The sequence below is a fragment of the Esox lucius genome, chromosome 25, assembly GCF_011004845.1.
Source record: "Esox lucius isolate fEsoLuc1 chromosome 25, fEsoLuc1.pri, whole genome shotgun sequence".
In the NCBI taxonomy this organism is placed as follows: Eukaryota; Metazoa; Chordata; class Actinopteri; order Esociformes; family Esocidae; genus Esox; species Esox lucius.
Genome location: NC_047593.1, coordinates 6,725,078 through 6,743,004, shown reverse-complemented (window position 1 = coordinate 6,743,004; position 17,927 = coordinate 6,725,078). Strand labels below are relative to the sequence as shown.

The 17,927-nt window shown below is 43.9% G+C and overlaps 1 protein-coding gene across 4 annotated transcripts in view; it reads left to right on the top strand.

Annotated features, from left to right (window-relative positions):
- Positions 1-426: 426 nt before the first annotated feature.
- cabp4 (calcium binding protein 4) overlaps positions 427-17,927 on the top strand; it is a 26,870-nt gene continuing 9,369 nt past the window's right edge. The window contains exons 1-8 of one of the 4 annotated variants that reach the window (XM_010903891.3): positions 427-540; positions 2,724-2,768; positions 3,128-3,419; positions 9,988-10,018; positions 11,248-11,391; positions 11,771-11,883; positions 14,556-14,703; positions 16,863-17,457. In XM_010903891.3, the coding sequence (XP_010902193.3) occupies positions 2,725-2,768; positions 3,128-3,419; positions 9,988-10,018; positions 11,248-11,391; positions 11,771-11,883; positions 14,556-14,703; positions 16,863-16,891 (801 nt within the window). In that variant the 5' untranslated portion in view covers positions 427-540; position 2,724 and the 3' untranslated portion in view covers positions 16,892-17,457. Of the gene's footprint in view, positions 541-2,723; positions 2,769-3,127; positions 3,420-5,546; positions 5,572-9,733; positions 9,831-9,987; positions 10,019-11,247; positions 11,392-11,770; positions 11,884-14,555; positions 14,704-16,862; positions 17,458-17,927 lie in introns of those variants that run through there. The other 3 variants (XM_034291125.1, XM_034291127.1, XM_034291126.1) reach the window with 3 other exon arrangements.

Genomic DNA, 17,927 nt, shown 5'->3' with positions numbered 1-17,927 from the left:
TGTTCCCTTAATTTTTCTGAGCAGTGTACATTAGGAACAGGAAAGCAAAGTATAGAATGTTGGTGCGGTAGCATGTTGGTGAATTCTATAGCGTGAAACTTGGAAGATGAATTTGGATTAGTGATAGGGTCATTTAAAACATACCCAGGATACTGCAAACTCACGCCTCTCATGAAGGTTAAGAAAACGAAAAAGCAGACAACAATTTTGAAGAGCATAAAAAAAGCATACATCAAAAAACGGAGGCTCGTGGAGAGGACAATAATGGGTAGTGTTCCCCGCATTGAAAGACACACTTGTGCTTTTCATGGTTTGCACACAAACCTCACACCCCTGCCCTGAAGACAGTGTCATGCACCTTACCCAGACATATTTAGCAAGCTAATCACCCTTCTTATTGTATAATCCAGTTAGGTGTGGGGGGGCCATATGTGCATGCACATAAGCGCCGAATAATATCTACAGAACTGGCCAAAGAAGACAGACGCTCTTACTCTATTTCTTTTCCCTTTTGTCTTTTAACTGCACATTGACTTCAAGGTAAGCAGGAGGGGACTGGTGGGGTTGTCCACTGGACTTGTGGTGCGCAGTACGATTTGTAATTTCTCCAGGGGGTTTGGGAATGGACAAATCACGGTCCACCAACAGTTACTGGATGTAGCGGTTGAGGATCGGCGGACAGACTGAAGCGGGGGCGAGACATACCAAGAGACCAAGGCCATGAAATTACAGTCGGAGAGGAGGTAGACTACGCGGGGACGTGAGACGGAGGTGGGGGGGGGTGCTGTAGGCGCCGAGATGTAACCGTTGTTATGAGGATGACAGGGTGGCCGGCGGACAAGAAAATCTCCCATCTTTACATCTGCGGCCCCCAGCTCTCCCGGCTCAGGGATGACATTGAAGGGCACGCTCGGTTTTCTAAGTTGTGACAGGAAATCGGAGGGAGGGAGGGTGGGGGTGTCGACAGAGTAAAGAGGTGGACAAGCCTTTTATATGTTGGGTTGTTTTAAGGCATTGGTCAGGTACAATAGGTCAAAATAAGCATGATATACAGTATTCTGTTACGAAACCATGAAATATTCTGTAATGATACCCTAAGTAACATAAATTACCAGTGTTGGTTCATACCCTGTGATCCCTGGGGCTAAGGAGGAAGCAGCCATTTGGGCATTGATCTGCTTTTGACTGCAGGTGAACAGGGGGGGATGTCAATGTTAAGAAAGAACGAAAAAGGCCCTCAGCGAGCCTCCTGCTTGCCATGATTAACAATGAAGGAAACGCCTTTTTACCCTAATTCGTGACGATGGCCTCGTCTCATCTTAACAACTCCACGGCAGTTACGAGAGTGTCAAAAAATCAATACGTGTCCTTTGTGACACATTTCACTGTGTTCACTCAAGCAGGAGGTATTTGGAGAAACAATTTGCGTTTACTCAGTGGGGACCTTTGTGTACAAACCGCTTGGATTCGAACTCCTGAATCACAGGCATTCCTGTGCCATCATCCACACGGTCTCAGTTTACTCTAGTGTCGTTGTCCTCTGGTCTTTCTGTAGCCTATCATTATTTCAATTTGCGTAATTAAGACCTGAAAGCGCTCATGTCTGCTCTGTGATTGACAGCTATTGGCCACTTAGGGAGCTGCGCTGGAGACGTCCACGCTGTCGTCTAATGACTAATGCTGAAGGGTGTGTGTGTGTGTGTGTGGGTGGGCAAAAAGGAAAGCTGTTTTTGAGGCAAACAATAGGCCTAGTCTTTTTCCGGCAACTTGGTTGTGTGCGCGCAAGTACATCCATACGTTTTGAACAACAATATGTAGTGTTGTTCAACTGCCAAATACCAGCTTACAATAACTACTTGCATGTTTCCGTACAACACAGTCATTCAATTCCATCGCTCCCACTGTGAGACCAGTGGGTGTAAAGGATGCCACGTAGCTTAGCGGTTCAGAGCGAAAGTAACAATAACAAAAACATGAGTATAACAAACCTTGTATATTAAATATGACAAATCTTAAGCATCAGCTTGATTACGGTTATTATGTAAACCCAGAGCTTATAAGCTAGGAGGGAGACAGCACGCCCGGGGCGTTGCTATCAGCAGACACCACATACGTGCCGCTGGCGTGAGACCATCTCGGTTTCCCTTAATGGAGTGTTTGATCGATACAGGAGTGAACAGGGCCGCACGTGTTTGGCGTGGAGCGGTGCGTGAGGTTCTTTATTGTAAATGATGTCGCAGATCTGGTCTACTTGTCTCTTCTCATTATCATTACTAGGGAGCGTCCAGGCGAACAGCGCAAAATCGGCGCGTGTCTGAGTACCTCGCATTCATTTATCAACAGTGTTCCTACAAATGGGTTGGGTGCAGGACGCTTATTTTTTTATAGGCGTCTGAGCTGATTGTGTGGAGGGGCATTGTGTTTATGGTGAGTGAACTGCCTGACAGTCATTCATCCCTGGTCCTGCCTCTGACAAGCCAGTGCAACGACGAGGCTTGAATCTGACGCTCCAAAGTGCAGCCATAAGTCTCTCTCCATCTATCTTCCTTGTGTTTTCCATCTTTACCTCCCTCTCTTCTGTATCTCTCTCTTTTCCTTGGTCCTTTGGATACCTATTTGTTATTTCTCTCTCTAGTTCACTCTCCTCCTCTCTCTAAAATCAATAGAATTACATCAGCGGTTGTCACAGTGCTGTTACAATTCTGTCTCTCTTGGTCTTGCAGCATGTCTCAGAAAGGGACCAAAAAGATAGTCTCACCCAGAGCAAGGTAAGCAAGTCACAACCTTACAGATACGTGATCACAACACGGATACAATTGTATAACGGTGATGACGCCACACTGAGATTAAGGGAGAAGTGATGACAGCACTATTAGCAAGGATTGTTAAAGATGTCACAACACTAATAGTAAAAGTAACAGTGATGACAGCTCTAATAATTAATAATAGTGATGGCCCAAGACGTATTGTGATTAACAGTGCTGACAACACAGAAAATAATGAACCACAGTGATAACACCAAGTGACTAAAAGCAATGTCCCAACATCGATAATAGTGGCAAAGATGACCAGGATGACATGGAGTTCAGACCCCTTACCCCATCTCCACCTCTCTTTCACTTAACAGCACATCGTCAAACACCCCTTCCGCACACGGTTCCGCACACGGTTCCGCACACGGTTCCGCACACGGTTCCGCACACGGTTCCGCACACGGTTCCGCACACGGTTCCGCACACGGTTCCGCACACGGTTCCGCACACGGTTCCGCACACGGTTCCGCACACGGGACCCCAGGGCGCTCCGCCCACCGCCATACCAAGTCAGAAGAAAGCGGCAGTAGCTCCAGGCGTCGCAAGAGTCTGAGCCAGAATGCGGCAGCAGTCTATCTGTCCTACCTCAACACACTCTTCGGACAGGTCAGTTAAACTGTCCGTGAAATTTTATATCTCAACACACTCTTTGGAGTAGGGCTGCAACTAACAATTTTTATAATCGATTAAACTGTCGATTACTACTTGGATTAATTGATTAATCAACCAATTCCCAAATTATATGCAAGTGTTTTATATAAAATAAATAGTTTTTAGTGTTTTTCCTCATCCTTTTACAATGTCTTCATAAAAACAACTGTAGGCAGTAGTATAAAACAAATAAAAATGTGCAAAAATGTATCATAATATAATTTTCAAGACTGTTGGAAAACATTCCAGAGTATCGTGAAGCTGGTTGAAAGACTTGACTGTTATTGTTAATGTTCATGGAAATTGTAATGCAGAACTCCCCAAATATGGCACTAATGGGTGAATTCATGGTTTCATGATGCTAACATTAAAAACCTAACTCCATGAATAGAAATTTGAATTAACTTTCCGTGCAGAGCACTAATGACGTGTTTTCTGTTTAAATACTCATGTAATACAGTCGTGTTCCTGCGCTGTGAGAGTTCTGGTTTGCAAATTTTGCAACAAACTGTTTTCATTAAAATCTTAAATGTAAAGTGGTCCCATATGCTAGCCTACTTTTGAAGTTTTTGGTCTTATGCGACTTCCCTCTGGTATTGCCTTCATCATCTTTCAAAATGTATTTTTGTGCTGAGTCTTGTGTAGACCCAACTAATCCATAATGACATTCGTTGACAAGAATTTTGATTATCAACGTTTTCGTTTAGATTTCTATCTATTAGTTGATCTGTGACTTTGTTTTACCTCAACTCACTAATTGGACAGGTCAGTAAGACAGTGACCTTGTTTTAGCTCAATATGCTCTTTGGACAGGTCACTAACCTTGTTTTACATCCCACTTCAGTCAGTATATACAGTATACATTGTCATTATCCTTGTGTTACCTTTGTACAAGTTAGCAACACTGTGACCTTGTTTTTTCACATTATTTGGACAGGTCAGCAAAAACTGTGACCTTGTTTTTCCACATTCTTTGGACAGGTCAGCAACACTGTGACCTTGCTTTTCCGCATTCTTTGGACAGGTCAGCAACACTGTGACCTTGTTTTTCCGCATTCTTTGGACAGGTCAGCAACACTGGGACCTTGTTTTTCCGCATTCTTTGGACAGGTCAGCAACACTGGGACCTTGTTTTTCCGCATTCTTTGGACAGGTCATCAACATTGTGACCTTGTTTTTCCGCATTCTTTGGACAGGTCAGCAACACTGTGACCTTGTTTTTCCGCATTCTTTGGACAGGTCAGCAACACTGTGACCTTGTTTTTCCGCATTCTTTGGACAGGTCAGCAACACTGTGACCTTGTTTTTCCGCATTCTTTGGACAGGTCAGCAACACTGTGACCTTGTTTTTCCGCATTCTTTGGACAGGTCAGCAACACTGGGACCTTGTTTTTCCGCATTCTTTGGACAGGACAGTAACACTGTGACCTTGTTTTTCCACATTCTTTGGACAGGTCAGCAACACTGTGACCTTGTTTACTTCATACTGCCTTGATATCCCCCAGTCATTCTGTCAGTGAGTTCAAGAGTTGTCACCTGCTGTCTTCAAATTCCTAATAAGTTGCACAGTGAGTTATTAAAAACGATCAAACGTTTCAGCGTCCGATAGGAAACCTGCAGAGATTTACACTTTTAATGCAACAAACCCCGGACAGCAATCCACAAGCCACCTTAAAATGAACAGCCACCATATTTCTCACAGCCTCCCATCTACCCAGTAACGTCACACTGTACAATCATTCATTTTGTTTGAAACTGGCACCAGCAAACAAAACACAACAATCACAAAGTGGGAAGAGCACTACAAAAGCAGACTGACATCCAGGCTCCCATAACCCAATTTCCACAATTAGCTGCCAAACGAATCTGCTGTGCTGCTTTCCTTGGGCTAGTCTGTCCCTGTGGTAACACCGCCTCTGTGTATACGTTCTGTTTGTGCTCGGGTACACACAGAGGGGAGGTTACTCCGCCCCGTAGCATTCTAATCCTTGCCTCCAAGCGAGTATTAATAACCCTACAGGCAAGGCTCACTGCCACCCTTCATTAGCTGTAATGAGAGAATAGAGATGGACAAACGGATAGACGCAGAGGCCGGTTGGAGAGAGAGGTGAATGTGCGAAGAGGAAAGCCCAGCATGCTCGGCCCGATTGCGACGTGCATTCCGCCTAGCCCATCCCTCGTGTGCTCGCGCCGAGTATCCGCGTGTCTTCTCCGTGCGCTCGTTCGTCTAATGGTTATGAACTACTTTGCTCAGTCGCGCATGTGAGAGAAGAGACATGGGAATGAACTGTTAATGGGCCTGTGTATTGACTGATGATTGGATACTTGGCTTTGGCATACTGTCTAATTTTCCCTGGATGAATAAATCAAATTAATATGTTTTGACCTTGCCATTTAAATGCCCTTGTGTACGTGTATATTTGGGGAATCTCCTTCGCCGTTAGCAGTGGAGAACAGAAGATGTCTGCACACCATTGCACGTACGTGTTAGTCAGACGACGCCTGAACATTTTGATAAGGCGTTATTGATTTAACACGGACTACCCGTATCATCATCAATCATATTTTGGAATAAAAACATATTGCATCCAAAGTATACATTCCATTACGCCGAGTAACGGGGCTATTTCAAGATTAGGCTTCTCCATAAATATGTTACGGTATGAATTTAAAGATGTATTTTTTCCCCCAGGCATTTTCCGCTAGTGGACAGGAATTTGTTAAAAGATAAAAGAAAATGTTTCAGCTGAAAGAGCAGCGGGCCCGATTTGAAACGATGCTGCGTCTACGCGTGTGCGCTGGAGAAAGCAGTTTAGGACGCTGAACCGCCCTGGGCCACGTCAAAGTAGAATTTGGAGGGTTTCATACAATGTATGTCCTTCACATTTGTAACCTGACCTTTTTGAAGTTACCCTACATAGAAAAACACGCCGTTGGCCTGTTTTAGATTAACCTTTTTTTTTTTAACTAGAAAGTCCCAAAAAGGTCAGAAGAGAGAGACCAAAACGTGCGGTGGTTCTGTTTGCTGTTAACCTTGGGCATGACCAGTTTATATTAAGCTTGACCCTGATATGTCTGTGTGAATGCAGATCAGAAGTGCACTTAGCATATTTCTACTCTGTTAGCGTCCTGTGTTAATATGTTTTGTAACACTCAAATCCCAGTTCACGGCATTGTCCTCAATGTAATGAGTCGTTGAGCCTGTGTATTTGGCTTAGCTTTGTAGCTAGAATATTTATTGAGTGGGAAGTAGATTGCCAGTTTGCAGCGTCCCAAACATCCTTGCTGAAATGTGCTCTTCATACAGACCAAAAGTATGTGGACAGTGGACCATCGTACCTACACGAGCTTGTTGGACATCCCATTCCAAAACCATGGGCATTAATATGGAGTTGGGCCCCCCCTTTGCAGCTACTGCAGCCATCACTCTTTTGGGACGGATTTCCACAAGATTTTGGAGTGTCTCTGTGGGAATTTGTGCCCATTCAGCCAAAAGAGCATGTGTGATGCCAGGCACTGATGTTGGAAGAGAAGGCCTGGCTCGCAAATGCCATTTCAATTCATCCCAAAGTTGTTCAGTGGGGTTGAGGTCAGGGCTCTGTGCAGGCCACTCACTTCCTCCACACCAACCTCGTCAAACCGTGTCATTATGGACCCCGCTTTGTGCACAGGGGCACAGTCCTGCTGGAAAGGAAAAGGGCCTTCCCCAAACTATTGTGACTAAGTTGGAAGCACCTAATTGCCTAAAACGTCTTTGTATCCTGTAGCATTAAGACGACCCTTCACGGAAACTAAGGGGCCTGGCCCAAACACTGAAACACGGCATTGTGCATTCCGGTAAGCAGCGTTCTCCTGGCATCTGCCACACCCACATTCGTCCATCAGACTGCCAGATAGTGAAGCGTGATTCATCACTCCAGACTACATGTTTTCCACTGCTCCAGAGTCAAGTGGCGGCGTGCTTAACACCACTCCAGCCGACACTTGGCATTGCGCATGTTGACGTGAGGCTTGCATACAGCTGCTCGGCAATAGAAGCCTGTTATATGGAGCTCCCAATGCAGACTTCTGATGTTGCTTCCAGAGGCAATTTGGAACTCTCTGGTGAGTGAAGCAACAGACATGCGATTTTTACATGCTTTGCGCTTCAGCACTTGCCAGCACCGCTCTGTGAGTTTGCGTGGTCTACCACTTTGTGGCTGGGCTGTTGTTGCTCTTTGACGCTTCCACTTCACGATCGTAGCACTTCCAGTTGACCAGGGCAGATCTAGCAGGGCAGAAATGTCACAAACTGACTGTACACTTCGATCAATCTTTACAGTGAGATCGACTGAATATATAACACCAGACAACTCTGCTGCAGTGCTTTTAATAAAGCTTGTCTTTCTCCCTTGAGTTTCGACCGAATATGTTCTCACTAAAGTAACCACTATAACGATATATTCCAACACCACATACTTTTGGTCATATAGTGTAGGTCTTTTAATTTGTATGATGGCATACTTCATTGTGGCTGACATTTTAATATTCTAGAGAGGTGCTGAGTGAACTGTTAGTATCTCTCCTGGAATACCTGTAGTCTATCTGTATTCAGCTCTAATGCTGGCTTGTCTGTAGGGATTATCTTTGTGCAACCAAAATTCTGTGTTGTTTATCAGCAATATTTCATCCGGTTCCTCCAACAAGCCCGGGGCGGGCTATCTGTTCTAGCGGGATACAATGTTCTTCACATTTTGCAATTCCCCGTTCATCAAATCCTCAGAACGTTCTACAGATCTGAGAGCCACGCATCCCGAACCTGCCACGTAACTGCTCGGTATGGCAGCTCCGGTGCTTTGGACCGCCCCGTACATCACCAAGGTCAAGCTCCGTGACATCAGGGAAATGTCTATATAGCTGTTTCAGAGGAAGGCCTTGGAGATGGCCAAAGACTCCAACCAACCAAGCCTTGGTCTGTTCTCTCTGCCCTCGAATTGCAGGTGTCTGGACCATAAACAGCTTCAACCCTGAAGCCATAAGACCATTATATGGCAATGTAAATGCCTAGTCTGACTCTGCCATTTGCTTTCACGTTATCATCATTGCTTGTATTCTAAACGTTTTCCATTGTGCGGATACGGCTATTAAGAATGCTTTTCAGTCAAGTCCACCTCTGTTTTCTTTCGACAAGTGGCCAATATTAGTTGATTTGATTTATGCTGTCATCTGTATAGGCTGCCGGTGGGATTCTATGTCATTAACATGTGGCTGTTTTTAGCCTGTGGCACCAGTGTTTGTGTCGCAGTGTTTACTGGATCTCAGTATATTTATTGCTACTCTTTGCGCTAGCAGTATTTAAAGGGGCACTGTGTAGAATCCTGCCTCAAATGTTTACAAGGCTGAATTTAAATAACACTACTTGTCTCTTCCTCCGCTTCTCTTATTGCTTACGACCGTATTTAGTCCAGGGTCAGGTGGGGTAGCGCTGTGTCAGAAGCGAGTATGAGGAGCCTACATGTCAATGCAAACTGATAACAAGACCGGTGAGATAGTTTGAACAGGGAATATCGCATTCAAATGTTTTTTTTGAAACACTAACATTAACTGCAGCTGTCTACTTGTAGTTCACGCTTTGTATTAATGCTAGTAGCACAGTAAAAGTCATACCTAAGGCCCCTTTAATATTGTCAACCAGTTTCTGTGCTGTATCAGTGTAGTTCAGAATTGTCAGCATTTGTTTCCATTCCCAGCTTCTGACACAATCCACTCAACACTTTCATCTGAATTCTGGCGCATTGCACTCACTGTCACTATCATGTTGTTGCTTTCTATCCAGCCTCCAGGCCTATCTCTGACTCCAGTGAGACTCATTCACTTCAGCATGCTCCTGTTTCAGCTACTCTCTACGTTATGAAATGTTTCTTGGGCTCTAAGCTTCGTCTTGCTTCCCCACCAGATGAGTCATACGACCCATCCGTCTGTGGCTCCAAAAACATACAGATCTCTCCAAAGTCACCTTGAAAAACACACCTGAATGGGCATTAGTGTAAGGTGGAAATATTGCCCGGTCAGCGTGTTTGCCCGCGTGTGGCTTTGTTGTTGACATATCTTGAATAAAGGCTGGTATTTATTCATGTGTGTGTGTGTGAATAAGATGAAAGTGATTGCATGCATTAAGAAGTGTTGGTGTGTGCGTGCGAGAAAGAGAGAAATGAGTTACTGTGAGTGAGTTATTGGGAGCACGGTAGTCGCACTTTGTCACTTTGCGTGTGTGCAGGCGCTCACTCGTAAACTTTGTGTGTCACTCCGCAGATTAGAAAGGCATGTCGTGGAGTAATCCCATTAGGGTCTCTGTCAGGCGAGCAGGGGTATCGAGATGATATGCATGTTAGTCTAATACGGCGGTTAAGAAAATAATAATAAAAAAGGCAGATTAACGTGGGGTAAATTTCTCAAGGGACTACTTCGTTTTAATGGAGCGGAGATTTACAGAGCACCCTCAAATGCACTCTTTTAATCTTCCTTCTCAATCTGTTTACTGCAGGACAGGGAGCTGATGCCTGAGGAGTTGGAAGGTAAGACTAATATTGATGACACATTTACCACGCACCAGGCGACAGTTCAACCTACTGGTTCACTTAAAGGACGTCAACGTTAGCACGTCTTCATTAGCAGCCGGGCGACAGCTAGCTTACGTAAATCAAACATCAACGTAGTGATCATCCGAGATTGAAGAGGCTACTGGCCTTTCTAACACGGCCATGCTTCAAGGCACACGTTTGTTGTGTTATAAACTAAATTCATAATTGATTACATTTTTTCAATCGACAAAAAATTGCCCATAATGGGATCCTACACTTCACAGTCTATGTTAAAACAAAAACCATGCCATGAAGTCCGAGAAACTCACCCTAGACCTCAGAGAGTCCTCAGAATTGTCGAGGAATAGATCTTGAGACACTTCTAAAGTTTCTAGAAAAACGGCGGGCTTAATCATTATGAGACTTTCTAAAACTCTGTCCGGCCAAACTAAGTAACCAGGCAGGAAGGGCCTTGTTCATAAAGATGAAACCAGTGGCCACAGAGCTTCAGGATGTCTCTGCAGAGATTGGATAATCTGCCAGAAGGAAAATCATTGATGCAGTCCTCCATAAATCAGGCCTTTATGGAAGAATGGTTAAATTAAAGTCACTCCTATACAGAACACATATGACATGCTGCCTGAATGACTGAGCATGGCATTCTGTGGTCTTATGAGACCAAAATCAAACCATTAGGCCTGAATGCCAAAGACCTTTGGCAGCAATATCAGCTTTGGCTCTTAGGTATGACTGGACTGTACTGTACCATCTTTGAACACCTGGATTTGGGCAGTTTCTCCCATTCCTCCTTGCAGATCCTCTTAAGCACTTTCAGATTGGACAGTGGTGATCACTGGACTGCAATCTTCAGGTCTCACCAGAAATGTTCAATGGGGTCCGGGTCCTGGCTTAAGCTTCAGGTCATTGTCATGTTAAAAGATGAACCTTTGTACCAGTCCAAGGTCCCGGGCGGCAGATATTTTAGGTCTTCCTCTGGAGATTGTTATGGTCTCCATTTTCAATGAATTGGAAAACACATTTCTAAAAATGTGTTTTTGCTCCGGCCATTATGGGTTATTTGTTTTCGATCAACAGTCTTTACATGCCATAAAAATGCATCCACATTGTTCACAAGGTACCCTTCAGATCCTGCTTGCAAATGTTTGTGCGTCTCAAATGGCTGTGTGTGCGTGTGCGCGTGTGTGTTTCTGTGTGTGTCTCAGAGCTTCAGGTGGCCTTTAAGGAGTTTGACTACGACGGGGACGGCTACCTGCATTACAAAGACGTGGCCGATTGCATGAGGACCATGGGTTACATGCCCACTGAGATGGAGCTCATCGAGATCATACAGCAGATCAAGATGAAATGTGGGTGTTTGCGTGGGTGTGTTTGTGCCATCGACTCATGTTTCTCTCCGTAATCTGTGAATGCGTGTGCGTGACTGATGTGTCCGTTGGAAGTGAAGGGGGGGGGCGTGCGTCTGCGTGGGTGACACGGGCGCGAGAGACTAATGTCTGTTTTTGAGGTTGGGAACATTTGATTGATCTCCCCGCTTAGGCAGGTGCAAGGGCTCTTGTGTGTGCTTGTGTGTATGTGTGCGTGTGTGTGTGTGTGTGTGTGTGTATGTGTGTGTGTGTGTGCGCGTGTGTATGTGTGCGTGTGTGTGTATATGTGTGTGGGGGCCTGTCTGTGCGTGTGTGTGTGTATGTGTGTGCATGCAAGAGTCTGATGTTCCTTTCTCGGCAGGGGGCGGTCACGTGGACTTTGATGACTTCTGTGGTGAGCTGATGGGCCCTAGAATGCTGGCCGAGACGGCTCACATGATGGGGATGAAGGAACTACGAAGTGCTTTCAGGCAGGTGAGAGTAGGACACTTGAGTAATAATGAGGTGGTTGCTTATATTTTACATGGTGTGTGTCGCTCAAGAGCAGAATTTTCAACCTGCTGGCTCCGGGAATTGAAACAGCGTCCTTTGGTTTACTGATCAAATGCTATTAACTGCTAGGCTACCTGACAACCTTGGACACTACAAAGCGTACATTGGAGAAAGAAGTGGCAAGTGGTGATCTCTGTTGATAAATTATTACATGGAAAATGGGCCTACTGTGTGTAGAGGGACTTTGTTGGCCTGTATCACACTTCTTTGCCTGTTTTCCGACACTTTGTTCTCTAGTCTGCCCATGGTGAAACAGAGTGACAGTTCATAAATACAATAAAACATAGAAAAACTAATATTTGTAGTCCTGTTCATTTCACCTACCTTTGAGTTAGTTACAAAATTTGAAATTTTTATCACACATGCACCAATTAGCTTGGAGGATGAGTTAACTAATATTAGTAGCTGTAATCCCTTAAATTCTAAAAACTGTCAGAATTATCCTAATAAGTTATTAGGGTCGCCATCTGCCAGATGAATAGTCTACTTGAGATTAACTTGTGCAGAATATTTTGAAGGGACAGAGCTCTTAAAAATTTCTGCAGGCAGCTGGTAAGAAAGATCACTGCATACATAGATGTGTGTTGGCCTACACTGTTCTAAAGGAGAATAAATGAATAAACAACAATGATAGAATGTATTATTGAAATATACCATCCAAGCGTCAAAAAATATATTGATATCATTATTAAAATTCCACATAATGTTCCTTAATTCACAGATTTGAACATGGAACTGTCCCAAGTGACAGTTTCCGTTTGAAACATGCTCAGACAGCATCATGTAAAACCAGTAGCCTGAAATATATAGTGGCTCTCCAAAGTATTCACCCTCCTTGGACTTACATCATGAAATCCAAATGGATTTAGTTATAAAGTTTTTGCCACTGCTCAACACAAATACTTCAAAAATGTCAACAGTGCAAAATAGTTCTAAAAAATTATTGATTGCATAAGTATTCATTACCCCATTCAGTCAATATTTGGTGAAGGCACATTTGGCAGCAATTACAACCATGAGTCTATTTGAATATGTCTCTACAATTCTTGCCCATCCTTTGTACAATAGCTCAATGTCTCTCAGGTTGGACAGGGACCTTTGGTGAACGCCAATTTTCAATTCTGTCCACATATTCTGAATTGGATTGAAGTCCAGGCTTTGACTGGGCATCTTCCAGGGCATTGATCTTTTAGTTTTGAAGTCACTCCAATGTAGCTTTGGATGCATGTCTGGGTTCATTGTCCTGATGTACTTTGCTGCGTCCATTTTACACTCAATCTTCAAACCATTTTCTAGGCCCTGATGAACAGAGCATTCACATAGCATGACGCTGCCACCACCATGCTTCATGGAAGGAATGGTGCTTGCAGGATAGAATGCAGCGTTAGGATGGCATCAAACATTGTGATTAGCACTGAGGCCAAAATCCTCAATTTTAGGACCATCAGATCCTAGAATATCCACTTGAACTCATACTTTTCCACATGCTTTCTGGAGAACTCTAGATTTGATGTGATTTTGGCAATCTCCCATAAAGGCCACCTTGCTTGCAGTATGCACAGTGTCTAGCAGATCACCCATGGAAGACTGTTACTCCTATAGAGTTTCCATTGGCCTGTTGATGGGCTCCCTGAATAGCGCCCCTCTGGCCTCAAAAATTGACAAAATGTTCTAGGCAGATTGAGTTTTGCCATATTCTCCCCATTTCATAATAATGGACTTCACTGTGCTGCTTCTGATATTCAGTGCCTTGGAAATGTTCTTATGTCTTACCCAAATGAGTAGAAGAGCCAGATTTTTCATTTTCTCTGAATGTTCCTTCATCTTCATTATGTTGTTTTTGTTAGGACTGTTCAAATCAAATGTGTGACAGGTGTATTTAATTAACCTGAAGTCATGTGAACCACCTTGATTGCAAACAGGTCACATCCATTCAATTAGCAGCCGGACTTCTAAAGAGAATCGGTTGCACCACAGCTCATTCAGGTGTGTCATACTCATGCAATCAATTATTTTGTTTTATACTTGTATTTCATTTTGAAAATTGGTTTTCCCTATGACAATATGGCCTTTTTTGGTATTGATCAGTGGCAAAACCAACCAATTAAATCCACTGTGATTGTTCACTCACAGCCCAGTCCTCCGCCAGCCATTCGGCCTGTTGACTACCAGCAGGTTCTTTATACCCTCTCCCGCCTCTTTTACCAGTCTCTTCGACTGCCGTACCACCAGTCCCTTCTGTCATTGTCGTCTTGCTCAGGGAGGAATCCTGACTTGATAAATGTTGCATCTGTACCACATGACAAAATGACAAAGTGCATGAACAGTCCCCACCGCAAGGTCAAGAAGTTTAATGCTATGGAGCTAGTTAGGACTCCCTTCGTGGTCTGTGAGCCTTCGAGTCGGGTTTAAATTTGTGTCGAGTACATGTTTATTTTTAAAATAGATTTTTCATTATTCCATGGTTTCGGCTGCACAGGGAAATCAAGCGTATCAAAATCCATTAGGAGTTTCACCAAGTTCTAATTTGTCTGTCTGTCCACCTGTCTGTTCATCACCGTCTCCACACCCTCACCTCCTCCCCCTTCGCCCAGTTTGACAGCAACGGAGATGGCCGCATTACCCTGGAGGAGCTGAAGGAGAGCATGAAGGCCCTGCTGGGCGAGAAGCTGAAGAAGGGCGAGCTCGAGGAGATCCTCCAGGACATTGACCTCAACAAGGACGGGAACATTGACTTTGACGGTGAGATGGGGGGGATTAGTTGAAGGACAGGAAGGGGATGAGGGTAGGGGCGGGGGATATTCTTTGGGTTAGGAATGGAGGAGGCGGGAAGAGGAAATATCAAGGGTCCCTTAACCCAAAGGAAAAACCAACAGTGTCTCAGTGAGATTGGCATCGATTCTTCTACTACCATTCTTCCAAAAGATATTCCCTCATTTGTTTTTTTGGTGATGGTGGTGGAGAGTGCTGTAACACTTAGATCTTCCCTCTGGCCATCATCATCCATAAATCAATTGTAACTGGGCCTGTTCAGTATTTTTATACATGGATCAGAGCATGACAGGATGTTAACTGGTTAATCCGGTCTTGCTGTACACCTGTATGGAAGAACCGACAGTTATTTTCCTCCACTCCTTTACTCATTTATTCCTTTAATTAAAATGTTCACCAGCAAGTTCAAAAGCTAATGAAGTCACATGCTCCCGCTTCCCGTTTCCACTGAAAACCATAACTTGGGGAGTGAGATGGCCAAGAAGACAATGGTTGAAAGAAAGAGGTAGAGGAGGAAATTATGGGATGTGGTAGGAGTGGGGGATATGAGAACACACAGGAGGTAGGACCTAGGAAACGGAGTACGGGAGGAGAGGGAAATGAATGTGGATATAACCCAATGCAATGGGTAGTGGATTAATGCAACCGATACCCAACCTGTAACCACTGCGCGGGGCGCTCAGCCACACATGGAACGTACACTTTCGGGCAGCTTGTGGACTTTTGACAGAGCACACACGCACTGGCATGGGCACATAGCAATAACCGTAGGTTACAATGGACGTCTTTTTCGTGTCAAGTCACTCAGTAGGGTACATGCCCGCTGAATCAATTATCATTTTTAAACATGTCCGTGTTAGCTGGGGATCAATAAGCTGTTGGCCTACTCGCTGTAAACGCTTCCTGGGACGACACAACTGGCCTACCTCTAACAAATAATACTGAGCCCTCCAGCCATCCCCCAATAAGTCATTGGCCTTGAGCGCCAACTGTAGTGAATAGCGTGCCATTTAGTCCATTGCAGTCAATCGTTGTTTTTTTTTTTTTTAAATGTATCATTCCAGAACTAACCCAGGCTGGATCCGAGTGTTGCTGTGGGCTACTCCATGTCATTGCCGCCATGTGTTCGAAAACTGTTCGCGGCGTACCGACAGTGATTGATTTTCTAGCAGAGAGTTGTCTGGTTGTGTTCTTAAATCAGGCCCCAGTGATGTCAGTCGTGTTTGTTGGCATGGGAAGCGTTCACCCCAAGCAAGTGTGCCAGCGACATCTTTCTGGTTGAGCAAGCAGTTTGATAAGAGGTGTGCTTCTTTCTGATCTTCAATTATCTCGCACCTGCTGTGCAGTTGTTTCTACGAGGCAAGGCCATACCCTAATCGTGATTGAATATTGGAAGGGGAGAACAACGTGTTAAAACACATATATACGTAGATAAAAAAAATTCAAATACTCGTAGGACCAGAATGATGAATTGGAGCACCAATAGCTGCATAACTAGTGGCTGAAACCACATGGTGATTTACAGGTGAATCGACAGGTGTTTGATTGACATGCGCGACAACCGCCGAGGGTTTCCGGTGGCTTCCGCGAAATCGGTGACACTCCGTTAGCTGCTTGATTCTGAGAATTTTTGTGAAAATAGGCGAGCTGGCGAACAGTCATTGGGTTGATGCTGAATTTGAAATAGAGCTAACCTTTTCTTTCTTAAACCGCCACACTATGTACCAGGTTTTCACTAACAAATGGCTTTTTCTTTTTTTTTTAATGGAAGGTGGGCTACTCCGTACCGTGTTTCTAGGTACTACAATAGGACTGTGAAATAGAGGGTCACCCTCAAAACTAAAATGGTCCCATCCTCACGCCTACACCCCCGTGAAGGCACTGTTCTAAGCACCAGCAAACCAATCACCTCCTAGCTCTTTTTTTTAATTTTTATTAACTGCAGTTCAGAATGGGAATGACATGTCACTATTATCTCACCAGGGTGAATGCTATTGGTCTCTGATGCATTTTAATGAGGGCGGATATAGCATTGGGTTGGGGCTTATCTCGTTCCCTGTGATATCTGGGGCCCCTGTGGTTCTAATCACTAGTGCATCTGCTCTGTCTCTGTCCTCCCCCCCCTACAGAGTTTGTCATGATGCTGTCATCAAGGTAGCCCGCCTCAGCTGTCAAGCCAAAAATCACAAACAAGGTGTGGATGGGATCCAGATAACCAAACCAAAAAGGAACATCATCCATCCTTCTTTGTCATTACAGGGTTTGCGTTGTTTCTATTTTCTATATTAACTGTTTATTTCATCCAGATCTAAATGCTTTTTGTGGTGTAGACTTAGATTTGGGTGTTGCAATTGATTCCCAATAAGTACGATTGTAAAATGTAGATTCAACCCATTTTTCTCACAATACATCCTATTTAATAAATGCATCAGAGGGCAAAAGGTGACTCATGAAACTAGTGTTTGGCAAATATAATATGAGGTTGGTGGGTCTTGGTCACCACCTTGTGGAAGCCTTCTGAACAACCAATAGAATACATAGTACTGAAAGTTCCAAGAATTAATGGCCTAAATCCTGAAGAATAACAATGGAATACAGTTCAGCAAATAAGACTTATTGAGGCCAGAGGCTGAAAAAATGTGCATTTATTGTTGAAAATGTATAACTTAAACATTAAAGCAAAAAGCAAAAGCTGCTTCAAAAACAATAAAAAAGGTTGTATGTATATATATTTTTTTACAAATCATTTACACAAAACAGAGGTGTGGATTTACATACTTTGTACACACTGTGAATGATTCGAGCCATTAGGTGACCCAAGGAAATGGAAGAATTTACACAAATGACTATGACAAAAGGAATGCTAATCAATCCAATGCACAGTTCATAGTAAAATGCTTAAATGGCATAAGGCAAAAGTTAGTCCGCAAAAACTAGCCCCACTGGAAACATCCACCTAATATTTGTCCTTTTTAATGAAAAAATGTCAAAATATTGCATGTTCCCCGGCAGTCAAATTATATAGTTACATCGGTCCTTCAAAATTCCGTTGACAACAGATATAAACAGGAAGTTGGAACTTTTGGCTTGTTTCTCTCGGGAGTCAATAACCTGGAATGGGAAACATCCCCACTACAATATCAACACACTTCCTATGCCTCAGGGGTTCAAAATGTTACAGACCAGAGAAACGA